Source organism: Anser brachyrhynchus (assembly GCF_964034855.1).
Source record: "Anser brachyrhynchus genome assembly, chromosome: 1".
In the NCBI taxonomy this organism is placed as follows: Eukaryota; Metazoa; Chordata; class Aves; order Anseriformes; family Anatidae; genus Anser; species Anser brachyrhynchus.
The window spans coordinates 24,445,336-24,470,571 of NC_137694.1; the positions used below are offsets into that span (position 1 = coordinate 24,445,336).

At 37.9% G+C, this 25,236-nt stretch overlaps 1 protein-coding gene across 15 annotated transcripts in view; it reads left to right on the top strand.

Annotated features, from left to right (window-relative positions):
- The window catches only part of CADPS2 (calcium dependent secretion activator 2), a 315,444-nt gene that overhangs the window by 155,654 nt on the left and 134,554 nt on the right, over nt 1–25,236 (top strand). For all 15 annotated transcript variants that reach the window (XM_080575606.1, XM_080575607.1, XM_080575605.1 and 12 more), the window contains one exon: nt 9,059–9,198. In XM_080575606.1, coding sequence (XP_080431732.1) covers nt 9,059–9,198 — 140 coding nt within the window. The remainder of the gene's footprint in view (nt 1–9,058; nt 9,199–25,236) is intronic.

The window sequence follows — 25,236 nt, forward strand, 5'->3', positions numbered from 1 at the left end:
TGGTAAAGGGAGAAAGAATGAATAAATAGGTAATTGAGAGGGGCTAGAGCTGAGCTTACCACTCTGGTTTTGGAGTCTGATCCAGCTTTCCTGGACACAAAGCAAGACATGTAAATGGTGAGTGAGAACAAAAGTAATCTTCTGTTTCTCTTGCTTATTCTTACTCTGCTGTTGTTTTTTGACACAAAGTCTGCCTGCTTTTAGCAGGTGCTCTGAGGTTTGGCAGTTTGTACCAGAATTAGGCAATTAAAATCATTGCCTTTAGGTGCTTTTTTTGTTCCTTGTCACAAAGGACAGAAGCCATCACCTTTTATTCACCTGCATTAAAGCTTGTGCTTAGACTGGGCATGGCAGACAGAAGTACCTCAGAGATTCTTACATACTAATTTTACATTTTATAATCCATTTCTGATATCTGTAAAATGTTCAGCCTCCATCCTTGACTCAAAAATGCCTTCTGAAGTATTTTATTCACACTTAAACAGGCGTGGAGACAATGTAGTGCATGCCAGCACACTGCTGTCCTCTGTAGCATTGAGATGCTGTGTGCGTTTACACAATCCACAGACATAAGTTGTCTGCTTTCTCCTTCCAGTTATATGTATGCTTTTCCTCATATACGTCTGCAGCTTTGCCAAGGTACTCCTGACTGATTCTGCAAGTCAGTAAGAGACAAACCTCCCTCAGTGACCTTATGCACAGTCCCTATGTGGTCCGTAGCAGTAGAAGAGAACATGAGAGAGGGCACGTTGGTCATGGTAGACATTGGGCCTGTTGGGCCTGTTTGGTTGTCTGTCTGTCCTCCTGCTCCTCCCAGGCATTGCTGACAGACACCTTCCACCTGCTGGTGGTAGACGCGTCCAACCAAGAGAAGAGGCAATCTGCCAGCTTAGGCTTGTGATTCAACCAGAGTATTTGACAGTGTTGGTGGGTAGCTTCAGGGGAAGATTGGGAGAATATTTGACAGGTTTTTGACAAAATAATTTTAAGGTAGTTTGTACCCTCATGATATACATCTAAGCTTTCAAGGGCGTATTTTGTTGTCACTGTCTTCATTTTCAGGTTTGAGAGATTTAAATTCAGGCAGCCTTAGGAAAGATGCCAGATCCCCCTGGATAACCTAATTCTGCTAAGAAAGTTTGTTAACTTCATGGCTGGTCAATACACTGCAGGGACTTTCTGGAGTACAGCTAGGTTAGTTATGCTCAGAAAAGGCCTGAAGATACTTTCACTGGTATTTTTTCTGTAATTAAAAATTCATCTCAAACTTGCCATTTCTGAGGTAGGCTTGCTGTGGACATAAGTTCTCATCTGTCACGTACTTTCTTCAAAACGTGTCTTGACCTGATACTGCTTTTCTGGATGAATGAAGTTTGCATTTCCCGCACCCTGAAGTTATTGTTGAAGGTTTTCTTCATTTAATCTATAATTAGAAATAGAAGCTACATGATTTGAATTTTGAGCTTCCATCAGGCACAAAAGGTATGTTCTGGCACCAACGGATCAGCTTATTATGCAGGTAGATCTCAGGTGCAAAATGTGGAGCCAGCGATGGATTTTCACAGAGCTGCAGAGAAGTTTTTCCCGTGCTCTGCTACAGGTTACAGCAGTCTCTAACACTCATTAACTCCAGATGTAGGCCCTGATCTCAGTGTGACAGCTCCTCAGTTTGAGGAGGCACTGCTGATTTCCAGAGGTACGTAGTTGGTGTTGGAGTGGGAGGGAAGCAGGCTTATGCTTTTAGTGAAGTGGGGAGCCCATACTTACAGCTTTATCCTCAGAAAGAGTACAAAATATAGATATCTAGAATATAAAAACTAGTGGCTGCTCAGCATCTGCTGCAGAAATCACCAGATGAGCACAAAGCGATAGGAATTTTTTACCTGTATTCCACATCTTCGCCTTTCAAGGTATTTAAGATGTCCTTAACCAACAGGAGGTAGTAGTTATTATGGCACTTGTCTGACATTACTCTCTTCCTCTAAAAAATAAGATAAATCCATTTGTGAATGCCGAGAGCAGATTTTGCTTGTTAGGGGATATTTTTCTTGCTCCCTGCTGACCGCTTTCAGTATCTTTAAATAAAAAGGAAAAGTTTAACCTTTATTCTCTGTTCTGCAGAAACTGGAGTATAGGTGGATAAGCTCAGTTTTCTGCTGAAACAACCAAGTGGAAAAACATGCTGAACAGGAGAGGAAGGGGTGTTATTTGGATTTGAATTTGACAGAACACGAGCTTCTGGAGTCACGGTCTGTGTCTGTGATTGTACAGACCTCAGCATCCAGCGTGCCAATGAATTTAACTTCTAGAAAGCGAGGCAGGTTGTGTCGCTGAGGCTAAGTTTGTTCTAATTGCGAAATGTTCAAAACTTTAATCAAGTATCTTTGAAATGCTTGTCCCTGTTTTTAGGTGACACTGATCTGGCTGCCTCAGTAGTTATGTATACAGATACAAAAGGCAGAATTGATAGAAATGTTTGCGTTTGTATGTGCAACAGCTGAGGAAACATGAAGAAGCAGAGTTTGGAGTAAATACTTCTGAAAAATCAGCCCGGTGGTTTTTGAAACTCAGGGATCTGACACCACTTTTCCTTGTTCAGTACTTTGTGTATGAAGATGTTCAAACCTAGTAATTCAAAGTGACAGCCATTGTGCTTGCTTAGCACACATGTGAATACAATGTGAGAACAGCAGGTGGTGTTTGATTACTGGTACTTTCTGAATATAAGAATATTTCAATCTCCTTGCTCTGACTATTCAATTAAAAGCGAACTATTGTCTCCCAACCTGCTTGTCACAGTCAGCTGCAGCCGGCAATAATTAGCTTTGCAGTTACATGGTTGTTTTTTGTTTTGTTTTGTTTTGTTGGTACTGTTCTTCTTGATTTGATTTAAAGACATTACGAAATAGCTTGCTGGTTAGGTACCCATACTTGCACGACTGCCTAGTCTCTGAACACTGACTGCACTGGGCTTGTTGTTTATCTTTTGTGCTGTGGCTGAAGGCCCTCTGAGCAGCGACAGTTTCATATTGTGAATACATTAATTTAAAGCCTGCCATCACGGGAAATACATTTCTCCATCACATTTAGAAATGACTGAGATTTCGCAGGTCTGTATTTAAGTTTGGAAAATGATACCGGATTGCTTCCTCCACCCCCCTTTTCTCTTGTTCCCCGAGAAGTCTGCCTGTCAGCACCGCATTATGTCTGGCTCCGTGTCGTCGTTCCCATGCTAACAGTGTTTTTCTCAGTAGCTCCTCTGCGAGTGCCTCTCAGAAATTCTCAAGCTGTTTTTCATTCAGGCATGCTCTCTCTTAGGTTTGGGGAAGGGGCTGCTTGGGAAGATCTGTTCAGGTAAGTATTCAGATGGTAGCAATCAGTATCCATTGAATGTATAAATTGCAAACTCTTCTTTCACTATGCACCTGTTCAGTTTTTCTCTTTGATTTTTGTTTCTCTTTAGCCACCTGTTACCCGAAGCCTTGTCTGAGTGCTTCAGCTGTAATACAATCGTAGCTGAAAAGCAAGAGATCTCTCAGTAGATGAGATCATGGAGCTGGCATAAAATCCCCATATGCTCCCTTGCTGATCAAGATCTTATTAACCCTTAATTTTTAAGGGGAGTCACTTTTAAGAGAGTCATCTCCTTATTCCACTTCTACCTCCAGTCTTGTCTCTCTTCTCGAGCTGGTTGTGCTTCACTGTCCTGGTGGCAGCAACTCATGACTTCACACTCAGAAGCATAAAGGACTTGAGTGCAGTGCTGTGTTTTGTAGCCTGCTGGTGGGACACTGAAGGGAACTTCACTTCTTTTCACACTGACAGCAACTTCTGGCTTGCTGACATCAACCTGTATGTGGGCAAGGGGCTGATGTAGCTGGGAAGAGCTCCAAACTATCAAGTTGTGAGGGAAGGTGGCTTGAGAAGGGTTAGTAAAGTCTATCAGAAGCAAAAGTTCTGTTAAAAGCAGGGGAGTGTCCCCTAAATAGGTATATGGCCAGAATTGCACAAACAACGTAACATTAAAAGGTCTCTAAACTACTTTTAGTCATGTTTTCTGCCCCAGACCAGCTTTATTAATTTTTGGTCTGCACACTATTTTCAGATCAGTCAATCAGACTGTTTAACTAAGGAACTTGCCTATGATCTTTGCTCAGACAATGACTGGCAGCACAAATTTGTATGTGCCAAATAATAATGGGTGATTATTTCATAACATAAAATTTGCCTGTCCTCTCTGCTTGCACTGGCATCATTTATCTTTTCAAATCACTGCATTTTAAAACACAAAAGAAAAAGCCTTCCATAGAATGAATTATTAGTCCTGTTGCACGATGAAAGCTTCAATACAGTTGAAGGAGCATATCATCTTATGTGCAGGGTACTTAGTGTTTTACATTGTTTTAAATAAGCACAAATTGCTGCAGAAGTGTCTTGGGTAGAGCATGGGAGTTGGAGAACTTGGTTCCTCCAGTTCATCCTGGGGCTTTTTGCATAAGTCTGTGTGTATTACTTATTCTGAACAGAGCTGGCAGTCCTACTTATGATTAAGGGCATGTGTCATAAGATTCAGTTTTCAATTGCTTGTAACTTAGCCAGACTTCAACTGTTCAGGCTGAAGTTTTTCATCCTAGATATGGAATAAAATAAAAAGTGCATTTCGTCAATGACAAAAAGCAATAATTTGTAGTGCTACTTGTACTCTGGAAGAATAAGTGAGGCATGGGGAATTGTTTTAAACTCTTCTGTCTTTCCCACTGGGGACTATATAGTTTGAAGAAAGAAGGGCAAGAAGCTGTTCAGGGAGCATTGTGGGCCTGGGTGCCTGGAACAGCACGGGCTCCCTGGAGCAGGTGGCGGAGCAGGTCCTTGAAGCCAGGGAGCAGGGCAGGATGGGGACACGGTGGGCATTGGCAACCTCCCTGCGGAAAGGAATGAGCTGACAGTTTGGTCTGTTTTTTGAAGATGTCACAGGCTGTGTTATGAAGAGGCTGTTACTGGGCTGCACCTTTATTTTCTTTAAGGCCAACTGGTGTGAGGTGTACTGAAGGTGAGAGGGGAATTTTCTTGGTTTGTTTTTGTCATAGCATATCAGCTGTCATCTGCCAGTCATCCGGGGCATTATGGAGTAGCTACTTCTTTACTTTCATCTCTTTGCTTGTGACGGGGATCCAAAACTCAGTGTAGTCTGCTCAGACTTACTCCAGTTATCAAGGTCTGATGCCCAAGGCCTGAGATCTCAAAATGTGTCTTAGACCACCCCAACTTGTTAAATCTTTCTTAGCTTGAATACTTGGGTTAGAAGGGCAGGTAACTCCAGCACTTGGGATCAGCTCCTGAATATTGGGAGGGAAAGGGCGGGATGGAAAAGGGGAGCAGCCGAGATGCAAGGACATGAATTGGCTGAAACTGAACTGAGCTGTGTGTGTGGTTTGGGGGAAAAGGAGAGATTATCCTGACTCTTGATTTTTCTCAAGTGTGTTTCCAGCTTGCTGCTCAGCTGGTCTCTTAGTTTTGTTGGTCCCCTTTGAAGGCTGTATTATCTTTTGACAGCATGACAGCTGCGACCAGGGATGGTTAGCTCGAGAGTCTTATCTTAACCATAAGAATAGTGATGTTTTCTGTGTAGCGCTTTTGACTCTGAACCTTCTGCTTGTTTATCTGCTCTGAGAAAGCAAGATTGTCACAAGTTCAGTTTGTTTCAGCTTTCAGGGTATTTTGCACAACTCACCCCTTCTTTCAAGGCTTTTTTTTAAAGGAGGATATGATCAATGTGCCAAAGATAGAGGAGAGTTAAGAGCTGTTCAGCTGGATTAACTCTTTGGCTTAGGTGCACTTCAAATAACATCTTGTATTGTGATCCTGCTGGGGACTTAAACACGCAGCTGAATTACAGTAAATGATGATTAGTTAAGTCCTGGAGTGATATTAGCTGAATATATTTCAACCTGTGATACTTCGGGTCCAGGTGAGAAACTCTGCATCAGCCATTTGCAATAGAGAAACAGTGTTTTGAGAACCTTCCCTTGCACAAATATGTAAGTGTGCTGCTCTATAACATTTAAGATTTCTGTATTTATTTCACATAGTCAGTTACCAGACCACAGCTGTGTATTTTTAATGATCACGAGATGATTGGATTTACTGTTTTACCTCAACTCTCAGTGTTGTGATACTGTTAAATTGCCTGTAATTGGCCTACACAATGCAATGCACAGCAGCTATGTTTGCTGTGTAGTAATATTCTGGTCATAAATAGCACATTATGCATTTTAGTGCAGATTACCTGTTAGGTTACTTATTTTTAAAAAGTCCTAGAATAACAACTTGTAGTTTCCTGTGCTACTGCTGAGTAATCTACAGTGAGGATGTTCACAGGTATAGGAACAATAAAATAACAACACAAAACAAAAATTAATTCAGAAATATATGATGTAGTAGGGATTTTATAAAACTTTTAGAAATATTAGGCATAGTGAAAGAGTATTCTGTAGGTGAGTTTTGTGTCCTCCAGAGAAGAGCTATGAGTTGATACCATTTTATTTTCTTATAAGTAGACTATACACCTAGAGCTACATCTGTAAGATTAAAATCCAATAAACATGCAGAAAGTACATCTGAGACAAACAGTCTGGAAAGTTTCTCAGTGGGCAATGGAAATAATATTGCATTGCATCACTGTGGAGAAGATGCTTTTATTCCAAATTTCAGCAACTTTTCCTGTCTTGAGAAGTTTGCACAGTGTTTTGGTTTCAGTGATTTCAGCAGAGCTCACAATTTGTGCCACTCGATACGATACACAGTGGTTAGGATTTGCCCTTACAGGAATATTAGGCTTAAGGTTACTGTGAAGATGGTTAATACCTACAGAATACTCTGTGTGCATGTGTAAATGGGTGTTTTTGTACAATGATAAAAATGTTTGATGATAAAGTTCTTGAAATACAGTTTGTAGACTCTAGTCTTTTTAGCTCTCATTGTTTAAAGCTGGAAGGAATGGCAAAGTTTAATACAAACACAACACAGTGCATATCTAAGTATTCTGCCAGATACTTACTCATTGTAAGAGGTTTGAAAACAAAGCTCCAAAATACTTCTTTAAAAATTCAGAAAAGGAATTGTCAGTACTGAAGTTATGAATTAATTATACACTTGTCAGCTTATATTTTCATCAGCATTCTAAAAAATCAAAAAGTTGACAGGAGAAAGATGTCACTTGAGATGCATGAGCGGTAATAAGCTGTTACAGGAGAACAGTAACTACAGCCTGTAGAAAAGAAAAAATTCATGGCATCACCTACAGTCCTATATGAATGCCAAGTGATTAAATGCAAGGAATGAGTAATAATTCTGTTTATATAATCTTGTATTTAAAAAGGTAAACAAGCTAAAAGTTGTTTCTGTTTGAGGCTTCAGAACTCAAAGGTTGCCATTCTCATAATGCTCTTCAAGGGACGACTTTTACTTAGAAGGAAAATGAACATGCTTCTTGGGAGGGAGGGAGTAAGCTCTGTTATAAATAGTATTTGCTATGCATTTGCAAAAAGAAAAAAAATCACTTTCTGATTTATGACAACGAATATATTGTTTTTTCTTCTATCTCTTTGAAAGGTACTGAATGTACTCAATAGTTCTGACAGGTTATTTCTCCCACTGCCATAGAAGTTGCACACTTGATTAGGGGTGATGCATTGTATTTTTCTGCTTTGCTACTGCCCCTTATATTATTGGGGTGCAGGAATGTGTTTCTGCAAAGTATGAGGAGCTGAAGGCCTTCGGTTTACGTCATCTTTCAGATGATTATATCTGAATGACACTTGTAATATTTTGGGCTTCATAATAACCACTAGATTTATGCTTGCTTGAAGATTCTTACTCAAATCCTTGATTAACATTCCTGATAACAGAGGGGAAAGTATATTGTGTTTTATATATATGACACAAGTACTATGTATAAGAAATTAATTTGGTGGTTAACTTTGTGATTAATTTCAGTTTCCAAAAAATAAAAGATGTGGAGAACACTGCATTTCAGAGTTTTGTTATTTTTTTAGATACTGTTTTGTGACAATGGTAATTCAGAACTCACTGAATGTTACAAAAGTCTCCGAAATAATGTGTTTAGACTGTATTAAAGTCTAAATTGATTTAGAAGTAGTATTCATAATAAGAATGAAGGGAAATCATATTTCAGCAACACTTAACTGCTAAACATGTGACTATAGTTGAGGATTTAATTAAGCAGTAATATTGAATTGTACTAGCTATAAATGGATAAGCTTTTTGGATGGTAAATAAATATTTAACAGTTTGTGACCAATAGTAGTCTAAAATCAATGTTTAATAAGTAATATAAATTTACTGATAATTTTAATGTTTCAGTTAAGTATTTTAAAATTCTTTTTTTTTTTTTTGTCTTTCACTGTCAATTTAGCAAAATGTTTGTGTATTGCATGTGAACTGGACATGGTGTCTTATATTTATTATAATGCATTTGCAGCAAAGATGCTTTGGGATTAATCTCTGATTTCTGTAATTTTTACTATAATTGCTTTTTATTAATGGTATTGATTCAATAATGGAGTTAGTAAGAAAGAGCATATTTTGGTCTTATTCGCTCAAGCAATGTCACTAGTTAAGTCACTAGGTAACTAGTGCTATAGCATATCGTTTCAATCGTGTGTTCCCAGTAGTGCACTGAGCAATATGAAAGTTTAGGCTCTTGTTTAACTCTATGTGGCCATCTTAAGGTGTTAACAGTTGCTCATTGTTTAAAACTGTTAAATCAGAATGAACTAATGCAGGATTTTTTTTTTAAAGTCATAATATGAAGACTTCCATTTCTAATAAATGAGTCAGTTCATTTTGAAAATTCTTCTATTGTATTAGGATTGCATCAAATGGTTTACTAGATTTATGAAACCTTTTTTTTTTTTTTTTAAGTTGTCTATCATGTTGGAGGAGATGCAACAAGTATCTGAACTGCTTATAAGTTTCTGTTAAAGTATAGCAGATTTTTTCTGTCAGCTTACTGAAGCATTTATTTTATGACTTGCAGGTAGTGTTGTATCCAACATCCAACAGCTCAAAGTCACCTGATCTACATAAAATGATAGTCCCCAAAAACAGCCAGGACAGTGACTTGAAAATTAAACTGGCAGTGAGAATGGATAAACCACCTCACATGAAGCACTGTGGGTAAGTATCCATTTTCTGTCTGCCTGTATTTTATTTTTTTGCTTCTCTGTGCCTGTATTTAACGGCATATAGATAACAATATAAAGATTGTAAAACAATATAAATCTATACAGCAGTTGCTATGGCATGGAATTGTTATATCCTTCTTTTATACAAAAAGTTTGAAATAGTCAGGAATAACGTCCAATTCAGAAGTTCAGTGGGGTGTAAAGACAGATGATGAGCTGACTAACATGCAAAACTAAAAGTACAGCACCAGTTAGAAACTGGTTTTAAATGTTGTAATTTGTAGCACTTTGGAAAAAACAAATTTAATACTAAGGAAATTAACGTTTTTCTATTAACCTCAGTGTGGTGGTATTTGCAACACTGTCTCTCCCTTTCTTCCTCTGTCCACTGTCTGGTGTTTCTCTTGAAAAGCATTTGGGTAAGTGTACCAGTTTAAGGTTGTTTTTCTGTCTAAGACTGAAACTATATGCAATAGATTATTTTTAAAAACAGCCCCCTGCCTAACTGCCACCACTATTCCTCATCTCGACTGCAAAAGCAGACAATGTTGCCTGCAGTAAGCAGGGCTCTGTCTCTTGTTATAAAGCAATCACCAGAGTTCTTTTTCAACTTTCTAACTTCTTCTGAATTCAGTGGAAGTACATTTCAAAAGAGAACTCTTCTAGATGTTAATATATAATTAGCAATGGCTGTACTATTTAGACTTCTTTTTAATCTCTCCCTGTTAATATTCTGCTTGTTGCAGTTGTGAAAATTTCCCATATGTGATACTTTCTTATTCCTTTTTTTTTTAAAAAAAAAAAAAAAAAAACCTTACATAAGTTTTGGCAAAGCTGTAATTAGGCTGAAATTTCCCATTTACCTACTTCAGCCCTCATTTTGGTTTTGGGAAAACTAGAACTGATCAGGACTGTAACAATGAGACTTGCTGGCTGCAGCCTGCAGTTGGTAACCAGGAGATTGGGAGGACAGAGAGGGAAACCAGGCATGGAGACAGAGGGGTGGCCCAAACTGTTGTGCTTAGAGATTGGGGCTGAGATGAGAAGACCTTGAAGTAGGGCTGCAAATCCGTGTATAAGGGAAATAGGATCATGTTGCAGGAGCGAGCAAGCTGATATGAGTAAGGTGGAAGGAGTGGAGAGGGCTTAGGGAGGAGAGAAAGGTGTTACTCTGTACTAAAATGTGATGCTCTCCTGTCAGTCCCCTCCATCTTCCCTGCTTGGTCATTGTGACACATACATGTCTGGATTTGGTCCACTAGCATGATTTCAGTCTTCTAGAGCTGTAAGGTATTGCAGCACTCACTGCTTCAGTTAGTCCAGAGATGGCACAGTGCTGCCCATGTTCTTCAGCGGTTTGTCACAAAGCATACACAGTGCTGGGATACAAGGACTGATTTGTGACTCTCAGTACCTTTAATTCCTTCTACCTGTCTGCAACACTTCAGATTTCTTCACGGGGTGTTAAGACAGGCAACCAACTAATGTGAGTGTGGTTCTGCCAGTGAAACAGATTAACCCTTGCTTAATTCTAATACTTTATTGACAGAAACTAATAGGGCAATAACAACTGAAATTAGTATAGCAGTAGCATTTAACAAAGCACTTGTTGAACCACATGAGTAACAAATAGTACACAACAGATTCATTTAACTCGCACGTGACCTGGCATGGTTGTATACTTCATTTTACAGCTACCTCAGGGAGGTTGTGCGGGAGCATCGCTCCCAGCAGGTGACAGGTTGCTGATCCACATGCTGTCCACAGATAAAATTAGGGTATAGCGTGCAGCTTTTTTGACCGGGGTCCAGCAACAAGGATAAGGTTTCAGTGCTTCCTCCCATTGTGCTTCAGGTTTCTCCACAGAGATTGGCTCAGGCAGGGGCTGTTCTTGTGGGGTCTTCAGAGGGTCTTCCTCACCATCCAGTTTGCTTTTCCATACTAGTTTATGTCACTAGTCTTCTTGTATGAACATTACAGGGGTTTTCCAATAAAATGTTACTTTCAGGGATTTAACTCAATCATCATTTTCACCTACTGTTTCTGGTTACTTCCTCACGCTGCTTTTGGATACTAATCTTCTGGCACAGTTGTTTACTTCTCCATTTTACTGTAGGGTCACTGCTGTCACTATTCTCCAGGCAAAAACTGGTTTTCACCTTCCCACCAAAAATGCTCAAGGTCAGTCATAGTTTCCCTTCCTTACAGCCATTAGCTATAAAGATTGTTACCTACACATTTATCTAGCAAAGTCAGGGCACTGACGGAGAGCTGTATGGTCTCCTCCATCATAAATATATATGAAATTAAATAAAATGTTAATGATGCCTATATTAACCATTGAAAGAGTGGATGAAACATTTTATGACAGCACTGGAGTTGCAGTGAGAGTGAAGAGGGTGTTTATTTGGAGGGAAATAACCAAACTGCTAGAAGAATTATTAAATTCAGGAACCCTTAATGTAAGGAAAGGACATCACTGAGGCACTGTCTGCTGCCTTTTCTTGACTTCCTCTGTGAGTAAAAGCATTGTACTAAGTGGACATTTGCTATGTTTTCAAGAGAGGTTCCTGTCCAATTCATCACACATTAAATCTATTCATGTTCAGGACTGATTCTTCATTTATCTGAGAAATCCTCATTTATGCAGGGGCTGGAAAACATGCAGCAAATGAAGGAGAGTATTATGGGAGGCAGAGGAATATTTTGTGCTGCAGGTAGCTGAGGGGTGTCTGGAAGAACTAGTTTTTATCCCTGATTGTGCTAAACGGAGGAACTAGTCTGCCACCTGTAGTAGCTGGTGATATGTCCCTCATTTCTTGTGCTCAGTTTGATAAACTGGAATGTGATTTCATAGCGGTGCCCAACATTCACAAGACAGCTGAAATCAGTGGAAACTGGCCTATAAATCTACATATAGATAAAAGTTTTATTAATTCAGTTTAGTTGTGAAGTTGTCATAAACGAACGTAAATCTTGGAAAGCAACTGGTAGAATGAGCTCAGGGAAGAAGGGAGGCAGCAGCCGCTTCAGTCACACAGGACCAGAGGCTTGCACTCTGCCAGCCAGTGTTGTTGTGGTGCCAGGCCCTGCAGCTCTCTGGTGAGCCTGCATGAGGTAGAAAAGCAAATAACTTGATTCTGGCTATAAATTGGTGTTTGCATAACATGCAGTGAAACAGGCCATAGGAGAAAGTAAATTGCTGAAGAGCTGGAAGGCAACTGCTGCTATCCTGAAGAGTAAAAAGTACTGGGACGTTTTTCCTTTTTTCTTTTTTCTTTTTCCTTTTCCCTGTTTGGTATGTAGTCAGATATTTAAGCACAGTGTCATAGTGTACACAAAAAGGGGAAAAATGAAAGGGTGTGTTCAGTCTTATTTCTGGACTTTTGTCATTTGGGCAAGTTGTATTTTAATAACAGGCTTTTAATGTACTTAGTGTGATTATCCACCTTACATTGTAATTCTTCAGCTTCTTTTTCAGAAACATCTCATGTTTTACCTTTGCCCAATCTTTCAACTAGACAACTTGCATTAACCGTGTGGCAGAGTTAACAAGCAAACACACAAGGTTCCTATTTGTCTCATTGGAGAAAAAGGCAATCTGTTGGCATTAAGTAGTGCCTTCCAGCTGGGAATCTCAAAATGTATTCAAAATTAAATTAAAATCTTACCACACAGCCAATTTCAGAAAGAGGGATCTTATTAGACGAATGCTATATCAAGATTAAAAAAAATAAAAAATTAAATTAAATTTTAAAAAAAGGTAATATGAAACCTGTTTCTCAGATATAGGAGCTATGCTTAAATATTTCAGATTCTGCAGGATCAGTAAAATCGATGGGCCCAAACTAATTGTGGGTTTACAATTTTATTTCTTGGAAAAAGTTTCTCCTATTTAAAACTGACTTTATTTATTGACATGGGACATGCTGACAGTCTTCAAAACCTGTCTTGCATTTATGCTTCAAGAATATTCAGTTTTATAAATTATACTGTCTTGTAATTGGATTGATATTTTAAATTCACAAACCATATTCTGGACTGCAGCACCTTCAGATCATGTTCCCTCTTTAAATTTCCGTCATAACAAATAATTATATTTCAAATGAAATTACAAACTTGGATTTTTTTTTCAATACAAATTGAAACCTTTCTAAGAGCAAGAAATAACAATTCTTATGATTCAACACTATAATGAATCTCAGTTGCAGTTGATTTGTACATCTGCAAAAAAGAGGTATATGCTTAAAAAATAAAGACTACTCGTATACATCTTACTGCATCTTACTATTTATTTCAGATATTTCTTTTAATGCTTGCATGAAAGGCTGTCACAGTATGAAACAACCTGAAGGATACATAACAATCCTTTTCTAATTAAACCCTGTCGATAGATTAGAAGGGGAAGCATGCACTGGTAGAATATTCTGAGTAATGACAAGGTAAATGTCACTCATTAAGGGGAAATTGTAGAACAGTTCTGAGTATTGGCAATTCATGATACTTCAGATTCCTTTCTCATCATTTCTAATGTATTCTCACAGATTTCAGTAACCTTTCCCTAGTCTAAAATGCAAAGTACATTCAAGAGATTTATCTTCTATATTAATCCAACCATACAATAGAAACATTTCTATTCATTCCTTCCACTACAGTCTTGAATCTAAAACAAATCATGAGAAGAAATTAAAAAAAAAAAAAAAAGAAGGCCTATAAATTTCCTTTATAAAATGCTAAAATCTTGTTTATTTCTGTCAATCTAGAATAGCAATGTTAGGGAGTGTTTGCTTCAGGGAGGCTGATTTGCCTGTCCTTAACTCATAATTAAATCAGGGTTGAAAACCCAAGAAGGACAGGTTAATCCACTCAAGAGATGTGGGTTGTGGTAAATACCTTCTTCTAATGCATTTTCTTTTGAAGTACATTTGCATATCCATGTGCATTTAAAACATGCATTATTTTTTAAAGTATATGTCAGTTGAGTTGTCTGTTAGCATAGCCTAGTGGTTACTGAAGGGTATTATTCTATTGCCTTCAATCTTGACATACAAAAGGAATATTGAGATTTTATCAGATAGCTTAATTAGAAAAGATAAGTAAAGTTTAATAATAATATCTAAAAAAGGAGATAAAAAATAATGTAAAATTCTTACAAATTGACCAGCCTAAACAGGATAATATTACAAAGTAGTAGTATTTAGTTTTGACTTCCAAAGTAAAACATTTCAGTATATTTCTTTTTTCTGGAACTTTTTCCAAGATTTAAATGGCAAAATTTATCCCTATAAATTCTGCTTTCTGTTGTGACATGTTGCATTTAGAATTGTTCATAGAATCACAAAATGGCTGAGGTTGGAAGGGACCTCTGGAGGCCATCTGGTCCAACCCCCAGCTCAACCAGGGACACCTACAGCAGGTTGCACAGGACCATGTCCAGGTGGCTTTTGAAGATCTCCAAGGAGGGAGACTCCAAAACCTCTCTGGGCAACCTGTGTCAGTGTTCAGTCACCCTCAAGTAAAGAAGTGCTTCTTGATGTTCAGACAAAAATCTCCTGTATTTCAGTTTGTGCCTATTGCCACCTGTCCTGTCACTGGGCACCACTGAAAAGAGCCTGGCTCCATCCTCTTTGCAGCTGCCTTTCAAATAGTTATAGAGATTGGTGAGATCCTCCCTGACCCTCCTCTTCTCCAGGCTAAACAGTCCTAGTTCTTTGAGCCTTTTCTCACAGGAGATGCTGCAGTCCCTTCATCATCTTTGTGGCCCTTGGTTGGACCCTCTAGAGGATGTCTGTGTCTCTCTTGTACTGACTAGGGAGCCAGCAACTGGACACAGCACTGGTGAGGCCACACCTGGGGTATTGAGTAGAGGGCAAGGATCACCTCCCTTGACCTGCTGGCAACACTTTGCCTAATGCAGCCTAGGATACCACTGGCCTTCTTTGCTGCAAGGTCACACTGCTGGCTCATGTTCAACTTGGTGTTCACCAGGACCCCCAGACCCTTTTCTGCCAAGCTGTGTTCCAGCTGGGTGGCCCCCAGCATGTACTGGTGACTGGAGTTGTTCCTACCCAGGTCCAAGACTTTGCACTTCTGCTTGTTGAACTGTGTGAGGTTGTACCTTTTGATTTCTTAAACTTTTGTATATGGAATATACATTCTGCAAGCACTTGGTTATCTATGTGCCTTGATTTTATCCCTCTCTCTCATTTGGAAAGCAATTATTTTATCAACCTTTTTTGAACTTACACTCTCCAAAATTGTATGGAATCATTTTGATTTTTTTTTCTCTTAAAACTTTTTTTTAGTTATTATTATTTGTATGGGTGTATTTTAAGAATATAAGGATCACCATGAATTTGCAAACCTTTTAAAAAGTCTTTCCTCTTGTACACCTGGATTGACTGAAATATTCTTAGGAGAGCATTTATAATCAATAAATATAGCCCCTGGTCCCCATATGTGACTGAAATCACACACATCTGCTGCTGTTGCTGTAGTTTTAGAGCTGAAGAATATCTGTTAGAATAATGTCCTGGCTAACAGTCTTCCAAGATGTAAAATTAGAGGATAAGTATATTTCCTCTCACTTCTTTTATGACACTTTTCACCCACTGATAGAGGAGTTCATTGGAGAGGAAGGCAAGTATAATTATCTCTGTTTTACAGACAAGTGAAATGAAGCACAGGCATGAATAGCGATCACCCAAGGTCACAGGCAATTCAGTAACAGAGCTGAGGATAGCACTGGGGTCTGCTGGCTCCTCTGTTGGTATGGTTGTAATGTGTGACAGTCACCTGGATAAACTGTTGTCATAGCTACTAGCAAGCCTACAAGTCAATTAAAAAGAGCTGCATGGACACTGAAGTCAGCCAGAATGAGGATGTTGCCAGCTCTTGTATGCTGTTTGTCCATGGTCACCTAGCAAAGGGCAGGACAGGGAACAGAATTAGCTTTATAATTTCAAGTTGTATCATTTGAAGGCTTATCTGAAGATGAGATCTATTTCAAGTATCATTATTTCAGAAAAATGTTTGAGGTGACCGCAGTAAAATGACTCTATTTCAAGTCTAGGCTACTTTTACAGATAAAGATGTCAAGAATACAATCACACCTCTTGTGGCAAGTGCTGTATGAGCTCTGTTGCAGATAGGCCTTTATGCTGCTTATAGTGAATTTGAAACTGGTTTCAGGCCTTTCTCTGAGCCAAAACAAAATATAGCATTTTTTTTTTCTTAGAACCAGTAGGTATACAGTCGCTTCAACGGGAGAAAAGTTTTAGAAAACTGTATGTATCCAGCATCTTAGAAAATCCTTCCTAATAATTTTTATGATATGGTAATATGTACCATGGATATATTCAATGTTACTATTTTCCATTAGATAAAAACAGTAACTTTCTACACTACTTTTCAACAGTTAGTGAAAATGTTTTTCTCATTAGTGAATATTGTAAAATTTTTTCTCATAAATAGAGAGAGGCCTGCCTGAGAGGTTCCATTCTTTTTTTACATTTATCAACACAGCATAATTGCATGAATCAAATGTTAAGATAAGTAGATATTTATCAAACTATAGCATTTCTTCATCTACATACATAAACTCTTCTGTATCTCTTTATAACATTTGATTTGTCTTTCCAAGTTTGCGTGCAGCACATCTGTTAGAAACCATAAAGTCAGTATATTAGCACCATCTAGCTTTCCATTTGTTGCTATTACACTTTTGCTTCCAGCTTAAAAGAGGGTGGCAGAGCATTGACTTCAGCTGCTGCTTTGAAGAGTGGGATTCTTGCTGTCCTTTGGCAGAAGGCTTATTTTTCAGGTTGTGAACATAAAGACTGGAGGTATAAGCAAAGTAAAATGGTAGGAACTGTTGAGCTTGTTTGAATTTTACAAATCTATTCATCACATTTGGAATCCTTTCCCCACTATAGCAGCCCCAAATTTAGATAGTTAGGCTACATCAGAGTAATCCAAGTTCTCTCAAAACTCACTAGATGTGGAGGAATGCCTTGACAGGGTTTTTTATGAATGCTAAGGTATTGGCAGTAGGAAAATTTTAAAAACGAGGGGGAGGGGGAAGGTAAACATGTAGCGGTAAGGTACACCGGAGTCTTCTCTCTATGTATTTGCATTTAGAAGAAGTGTAGATTATGTACTATATTAAAATTAATGACAAATCATCAGACAATAAAGTTTACAAGAGCGAGAGGCAGGCTTTGATCCTCTTTTTTCTTTTGCCTAATTCAGTTTCTCAAATCTATATTGAGGTCAGACTATGAGTAGCTACCCAAGTGATTTTTATAAGCTAAATCTCTTTTTATTTTAAGTGAAACTCAAGCTGCTTTGATAGATAGCGAGATCATTTTGCTACAGATAACCACAAGGTTCAGAGAAATACCATCTTCACTCATAGTGAGATTTCCTACTAGCTATGAATATTGATCTCTAAATAACATAGTGTCTATGTATATGCTCTTACGAAAAATAATGAAATAAAATAAATATTTTAAGTGAAATATGTTGGAATTTCAGTTAATCGCTGTGAGGACTTTTTGTTTGTACCAGGAGTAGTTTAGGGATTCTGATGTCCTCCAACACGTACAGGTTGTTCCATTTGGGAGCACAGATGCTTGTTTTGTATTTTTTAACATCAGCAGTTTTGTTCAAAGCATTTTCTTACGATAAGAACTATCAATCTGTAAGAAATAATATGAGGGGAGAATATCAGTGTTCCTTATAATTTCTATTACAATTTCTGTTAGAATTACTCCCTAATTAGTCTCAAATACATTTAGGAGTTAGATCTGTCTACAGATACTTGACAGGGATTGCCCATTGCCATTTGTGGTGTCAAGCCTTCCAGTGTTGTGAGATGACCTACAATTCATATACAAATTCTGTATGAAAAGGGAAGGTATTGCTACCAGTCTGCTACAAGAGAATCCTATCACAGGAATCAAGAGTGTGTATTCAAGTCATCTGGGTCTAGGCCAAAATAATTCACTCTCTCTAGCAATTTCAAGCAATTTCAAAAGACAAGCTTTTCTTGTCTCTCCTGTTGCTGGCAAATGGGATAGTGTTTTTTTGTTTGTAGCTGGCCTCAAAATTAGTGCCTAAATTGTCCTAAGAACCTCTTTCTCATCTACTCATGGTTCTAAAGTGTTTTTAAACACTAATGAGGATGTCAGTAATAAGGAAGATGAACAAAAATAGGCATATCTAAAGGGTCTTTGCTAGTGAAGACACATCAAGCAGAAGTGAGATAGAGATTTTTTTTAATCTAAACAAAATATTTCAGATATGACCATTTGAGGAAGTCAGAATGGGATTTGGTGGCATTATCTTTTTACACCAAGATCATCAGTACCATCAGTCTTGCATGTCATGGTGCATACCATTAAGGAGACTTGTGAGTGTGTGTGTGTAAGAGGGCAGATGCATGCAAAATTATACCTGGCCAGCTCTCCACCCTGACTAAAAACTGTCTGAGAGTGTAATTCTAGCACCAACGCTGAAGACCTTTTGGGTCACCAGCTTGGTTACTTGCTTTTGAATTAGTTGGCTCAAGGCTCAGACTTGAAGCATGTGCAATGCCACCTATTTTGGTTGTCGTATACAGAGGACCTTTGAGACACTGCTTAAAGGAAGATTTCAGTGTGGTCTTTGACAGGAAGGCATAAATAAGTATCAGAGTTTCAGTTAGGTTTCGTTGGCACTGAAGAGAGAAAAGGAACGGAGTGCAAAGTGTCATGTTCCAACCCATATTCAACCTAGACCTAGCAAGACTGTTATCTTTTAGGGCTAGTCAAGACAAGTGCTGTACCTGTATGTAGTTCTGCGGTGCTGACGGAAACTGCAGTACTGCCTGTGCCTTACTCAGCACCTCTTAGAGAAGAAATGTTGCATAGCTAAAGAAGGTGGCTGTGGTCAACTTTCAAACACAGTTGACTGTTGAACAGAAAAAGTGATTCCGGTTCAAAAGGTGAGCAGCAACAGGAGAATACAGCACAGCAAAACTGCTTCATATTCAGGAATGGCTGCTCTGATTTTTACATCAAGGTATGCCAAAGTGTCAACTAACAAGCAGCACCACATATTTATCTGTGTAGAGCATGTGCTTTCTGCGGAAGAAATGATCCCACAAGAAGGATCTGTCAGTAACTGAAAAGCATTCTGGCTGGGAACTGCAGAGTAATTTGGGAGATGTAAAATGCAGCAGTGTGAAATTTATTGCTGATTACCTCCATTTGGAAGTAGCATTACTGATCTGTAACTGAACTGCACTTCATATTGCATGATGTTACCCAATTATTTTTAAACAACATGAACGTTTTACTAATACTTAGGAAGAGGAAATTACATTTCTTCTCAACAGTAATTCTGAGACAGTTGCTGACTCCAAAGATCCAAGACCGTGAAACACAAATGTGTGAGTACCCCTTTCTTCAAGATAGACTCATGTATCCAGCTCAGAGTAAACCCAAGTGTTTCAAGAACTTCTGGCACATGAAGCGTCCAGCTGAAGGAATGAGACTAGTTAGGAAGCTCCACAGGTAATCATGCCCTTTCTGTGAGCATACTGGTCTCTGGCTTATGGCATAATTTTTAACTTTCTAAAAGAAGTTAGTTCCATCAGTTTGCATTAATTCTTTTGATATGATCTGAATGCTTGACTGTTATGGTTAATAAAAACATATGTCTGTTTGGATGATTGTTTCTGTCATTTGAAATAAAAAGTTGCAGAATGATAGTGCAAATTATTGATGGGAATAAATCAACTGCAGCTGTGCCAATCACAAATTAACAGTTGGGTTTACCATGCTCCTTTTGGAGCATGAAGTTTTTGCTAAGCGGAAGGTGCAGGAAAACACTGGAAGGAAAGCAACTGTGAGAGTGACAGAAAATGGTTGCCCTGAGCTTGCAGGCAGAAAAGGAAAGGCATATGACAGAAGCCTGTGATGCGCCTTTTAATGACCATGAACAAGAGAACTGAGTAAACTTGGGGTTGTTAGCTGCTGCGGAATCTGACAGTTCTTTAATATATTTTAACAGACAAAATGCTTTGCTTCGAAACAAAATTATATTTAATTTGCTACTATTTTATGCAGTCATTACCTCTTCCCATGTTATCGCTGCACCACAAGAAATAGTAAGTTCACTTAGAAGATTCTGGGTACATATTGCCAGTCTGGTAGTCCCTAAACAAGAAAATTGCCCCATAATAGCAACTTGAATATGCCCTGATAAGAGAGATTTGTGGCTCTGCCTTAACCTTTTTTCATCCTTGGGGTGATCTTCACAAGAGCCACTCAAGTGAAAGGTCATGTGGACTATAGTAACAGAGCAATGGGCACCTCATCCAGCACAAGCTTTTACTTCTGTGATCAGAGGTCATTGTCTTCTGCAAGATCCAGCATGGGAAACACAAGAGGGACATTCCCTCGGCACTGGATGAAAGCTCTCTTTAAAACCCTTGCCAGTTCTGTCCTACCAGAATGGTAATGGATAAATGTGAGTAGCTCTCTGACAAAAATATTAACATCCAGTTAACACTCAGTTAATAAGCATGGCATGACTCATGTTCTCAAAGCTTTATTTTGGGCTGACCACACAAACAGGTTCATTATGGTCATATTACTATCCTTTTCAGAGGCATGAAAACTAGAAATACATTTTTGTTTTCACTCAGCATCTGAGCTCCTGATGATGTGATCCAACCACAGGCAATGCTGTCCTAAGAACGTTGCCTATTTTGTTTTTGTCTCTGTTTCAGGTATTGTTACATCTAAAGCTCTGTGATTTCTTCCTCTAAATTTTTATAAATAAATGCAGGTTTGAGTTTATTACAATTATTTTTGAACAGCAACTGTATATGTTAAATAGATCTTGCAGAAAACGAACTACAGAGAGATGTGAATAGCTGAAATATTCTGAAATTTTCAGAAAAAAATCAGGGATGCCTTGGAAAATGAGAACAAAAACAAAAATAAAAAAAATAAAGCAGTGACTTTCAGTTCAACAAGAATATTAGTCAAATTTTGACCCATAATCAATAAGCAAGTTTAATTTGGAATGTAATAGCAATGGCTTAGATTTTTTTGTTTGTTTGTTTAGTCAGAGGGTCAAAAATGTCATTCATGTAGCTATAATTATCTTCTGTTTCTTGATAAATTCTGACAAACTCATCCTCATTTTGATATTCATAAGGCCATTTGTTCATATATATATTAAGGTAAAAATTTCCTGCATTTGTTATAACAGCATGATGGAATGGCCTGATTTTAATTCACTTTTACGGATGTATGGATGCCTTGCTATTATTATTCCACAGTGCCTCATAGTAGTATTTTCTGTTATGCTACTTTAAATTGTGCTAAATGCTAGAATTTTTATCGTGCTAAATGAATACTAGCATTTTGCCATGAAAAAAGAAAAGTGCTAATGTGTTAACTGTCTTCTTTTAAAGTGATTTTAATATTGCACATTTCTGCAAAATCAATTGACTGTAATCAGTTACTTTTTAAAAAGGAAAATTGAACTTCATGAAAAATGACACATTAAAATTACATTAGTGATTCATTGGATAATGATGATGGGTTAATGCAAAATTACTATGGAAGGAAGAAGCAAAAATGTTTATCCTGCTGCTAGATCCTTAGAGAACAGATTATAGCTATGAGCCTGATTTTCAGTGCTTCCCACAGTAATTGCTTCTGAGGAGGCATGGGGAATCTTGAAGACCTTAATGATATGCCACTGCCACTTTAATTGCTAAGAGAAGCCAAGAGAATCCTAATTGCCAAGAGAAGCATTACTAATTAAGGTGTCATTCTTCATTCATTCCATAGTAATTAATCTGAAATATTTGTAAAAGCTGAGATATAAATTTAGATCCAAACTCACTTAGCTTAACCACAACATACTTTACATGAAAAAGATCTATGGGTTAAGCAAGGTTAATAGTCAAAAACGTGAAAGTATACTTTTTTTTTTTCTTTAAAAATGTTTTTTCTCATAACTTTAAAAAACATGAAGTAAAAGAGTTAAGAACATATTTAAGAACTAATATTTAAATCATGATTCTACTCTTCCATTAAAGCATCATTACAACTGTTTTTATAGGGTGTTCATTTTTCTTATATATTTCTCTGTAAAGCTAGTTGCTCCTGAGAATATGAAGATGAATTTTCTTCAGCTCTCTGGTGAGCAAAATTATGCAAATTCAGTTGTACATCTTTTGGCTTTAGATGGTGGTTTTAACAAGACTTGTTCAATCTCCCTGCCTTCACTATGATTTAATATGTGAAGGTTATGGTTAGGTATGGAAAATTCCCATAATCAGTACTGCATGTGTGTCAAATCCTCCTTTGGTTCATTACTGCTAAAATCCTTATTCAACATTGCAGAATAATCAATTGGAGTGAGCTGGTCATGTTGGCTGAGGTTCGTTTCCTGTCTGTTTTTTGGTAACATGTTCTCCTCAGCTCTCTTTGATGCAGTTATGTCTCAGGCTCTCTGGGTCCTAAACTCTTATTCTTTGGGCCTGGCTTGTCTCTTGTGGTTTACCTTTCTGGTGTACTCAGACCAAATGCCAACTTGTAATGCCAATGTTTCAGGCTTACCATGTGAGATCTCAGAACCAATGACCGAACATCTCAGTGAACCATAAAACTTCTAGGTAGACTTTTTAAGTCTATATTATCAAATTCCTGTCAGCATTTCTCAACTTTAAGTCTTCCCCAGTCTAAACTTCCTGGTCTTTGTGTGTATATGTGAGAAAACAGAAGTGAAGAAAAAGCCTTGGCAGCAGTTCTTGGTTTATCATGTTAGGGAAGAGGTCACTTCAGATCGTAAAGATGGTGATGAGTTGCGCTGCAGCATCACTTGTCTAACTGAGGTACCTATGAAAGATTTTTAGCCCCTGACGGCTACTGAAGTTATGCTACCCAGTACAAAGATGGAAATCTCTTAAGACCTGAATGGTGTGTGATATGCCTCTTGGCTACAGAGGGAACCAAATGCGAAGTGTGCCCTCACACATTTGTAAAGTGACTCGATGGTTGCTGAGGACTTGATATCCGCCTTGTATGTATTTCTGGGGATTTAGTCTAATCTCTGCCTGGTGTTGTCCTGAACTGACTGTCCATTAGTGGCTGGTATATGTGAGGTGCACTGACTGAGCGCTGCTTCTGGCTTCATTTCATGCGAGAGAAATCCCGTTCCCATGCACGGAATCTATTCCTTACTGTGGACCATGTGCTGCAGCAGGGTCAATGGAGATACCATCTTCAAAAGCACAGTCCATATTCAAACTAAGTTACCACCATGGATGCATCCTGTTTTGTTTAGGTAATTAATTAAAGTACCTAAATATAGTTGTCAGAACTGGGCAACAGCTTCCATTGATGCCCATGTCAAGGAGGTGTCCACACAGCTTCCCATCCTGTCAGTGTCCATCCTCACAGTCTGCATCTCCTCAGGCACGGAAGAGGCTGAAAGGTTGAAGTTCTTCCTAGCTGAGATACTGCTGCTGTATAAGCAAAGGTTCAATCTTGAAAATACATGAAATATATGTTCCTGTAAAACCATAGTTTTCGTGCTTGTAAATGTTTGCTTCAGTGAATTTTTAAACATATAAAGAATAAAATCCATACTGAGTCCTTTATTGGAAGTGCTCTACTCACAACTTCAGAATTTTCTTTAAAAATAACAAAGCTGGTGGTAACTTAGAAGGCCAAATGATGAACTAATATTTAACTGAAAATAGATCATAAATTCATGAAATTGTAGGTGAGGAATTGAGAAACTCTTAAACTGAGTGTGATTTGTAACTGACTTTTGTTTTAAACCACTAAGCAATAACCTTGTTTTAAGTTTAATTTACATATAAGTATTTTTCATATACAAGATAGGAAGAATAGATGGGTTGACAACTCAGCGCAACGTGGACTGAAGGTAATATTAAAAAAATAAATGCTGTTACACTCCAGCAGAGTGTGTCCTCACATGGGAAGATCATGGTCTGAGCAGTTAAGTCACTACATGTACACAAAGTGAAATATAGAAACGTTAGTTTTTCCCTATGCGTTTGTCACACTAATAAGAGAGCATAAAGTATGGTGCTTATTTTTACTTTACTAGAATAATTTGTAAATAGTTAAAAAATATATCTACCAGAAGTGTTCTAAAATTTGCAGTGAAAAGTTCAGACTGGTGGGAACTTCCCAGTAACTGCAATCTAATTAACAGACTGGTCTGACTGGAATTTTCAGATCGACTTCCTTAGCTTAAATTCATTTATGCTATTGTTACACAGTTCCCACAGCTTTGGAAGAGTATCATGCAGAACAAATTCTGACATTTAGGCTTGACTAAACCTTGAGAAAAAATTACTATGCTGTAAATACATTCAAAATATTGCTGACAGTATCTTTAGAATGAAATTGCACTCAAATATCCCTGCTTAATAACCTATTCCAGAATTATACATCATAGAATATATTATGTGTTTGAGAATTTATTTTGTATTATAAGTTTTAGCTTTTTTGCCATTTAAATTCCTTTTGAAAGTTGTCTGGAAACTTCTCTTCCATTCATGAGTCTGTAGTAATGAAGACATAACTGACTGTGATATTTGCAACATTATCACTGCACATAGTTATCTGAGCATTATAATTATTTTCCCAGAATGCAGGACCAAATATCATTGAAGTAATTGTTTCAGATTATTTTTTATTGCTTTATTATTCTACAAATCAGTATAGCACATGTATCAGTCAGGTGAGAGATGCTGTTATTTATTAGCCTTTCTTGTCAGGTGATCTGACTTACTTCTTTGTATCATACACTACTCTGTGATATAAAATTTAAGAAAGAGTTATTTCCACCTGACATACATTGACATTACATATGGTCTGTCATGGCCTGGCATTATTTCTCTACAGAGAGTGCCAGTACTATTAACTGTGAGGATGGGGGCACACCACCTGCGTGTGTTATGTCCTTCTGTCACTTGTGTTGTCCATCT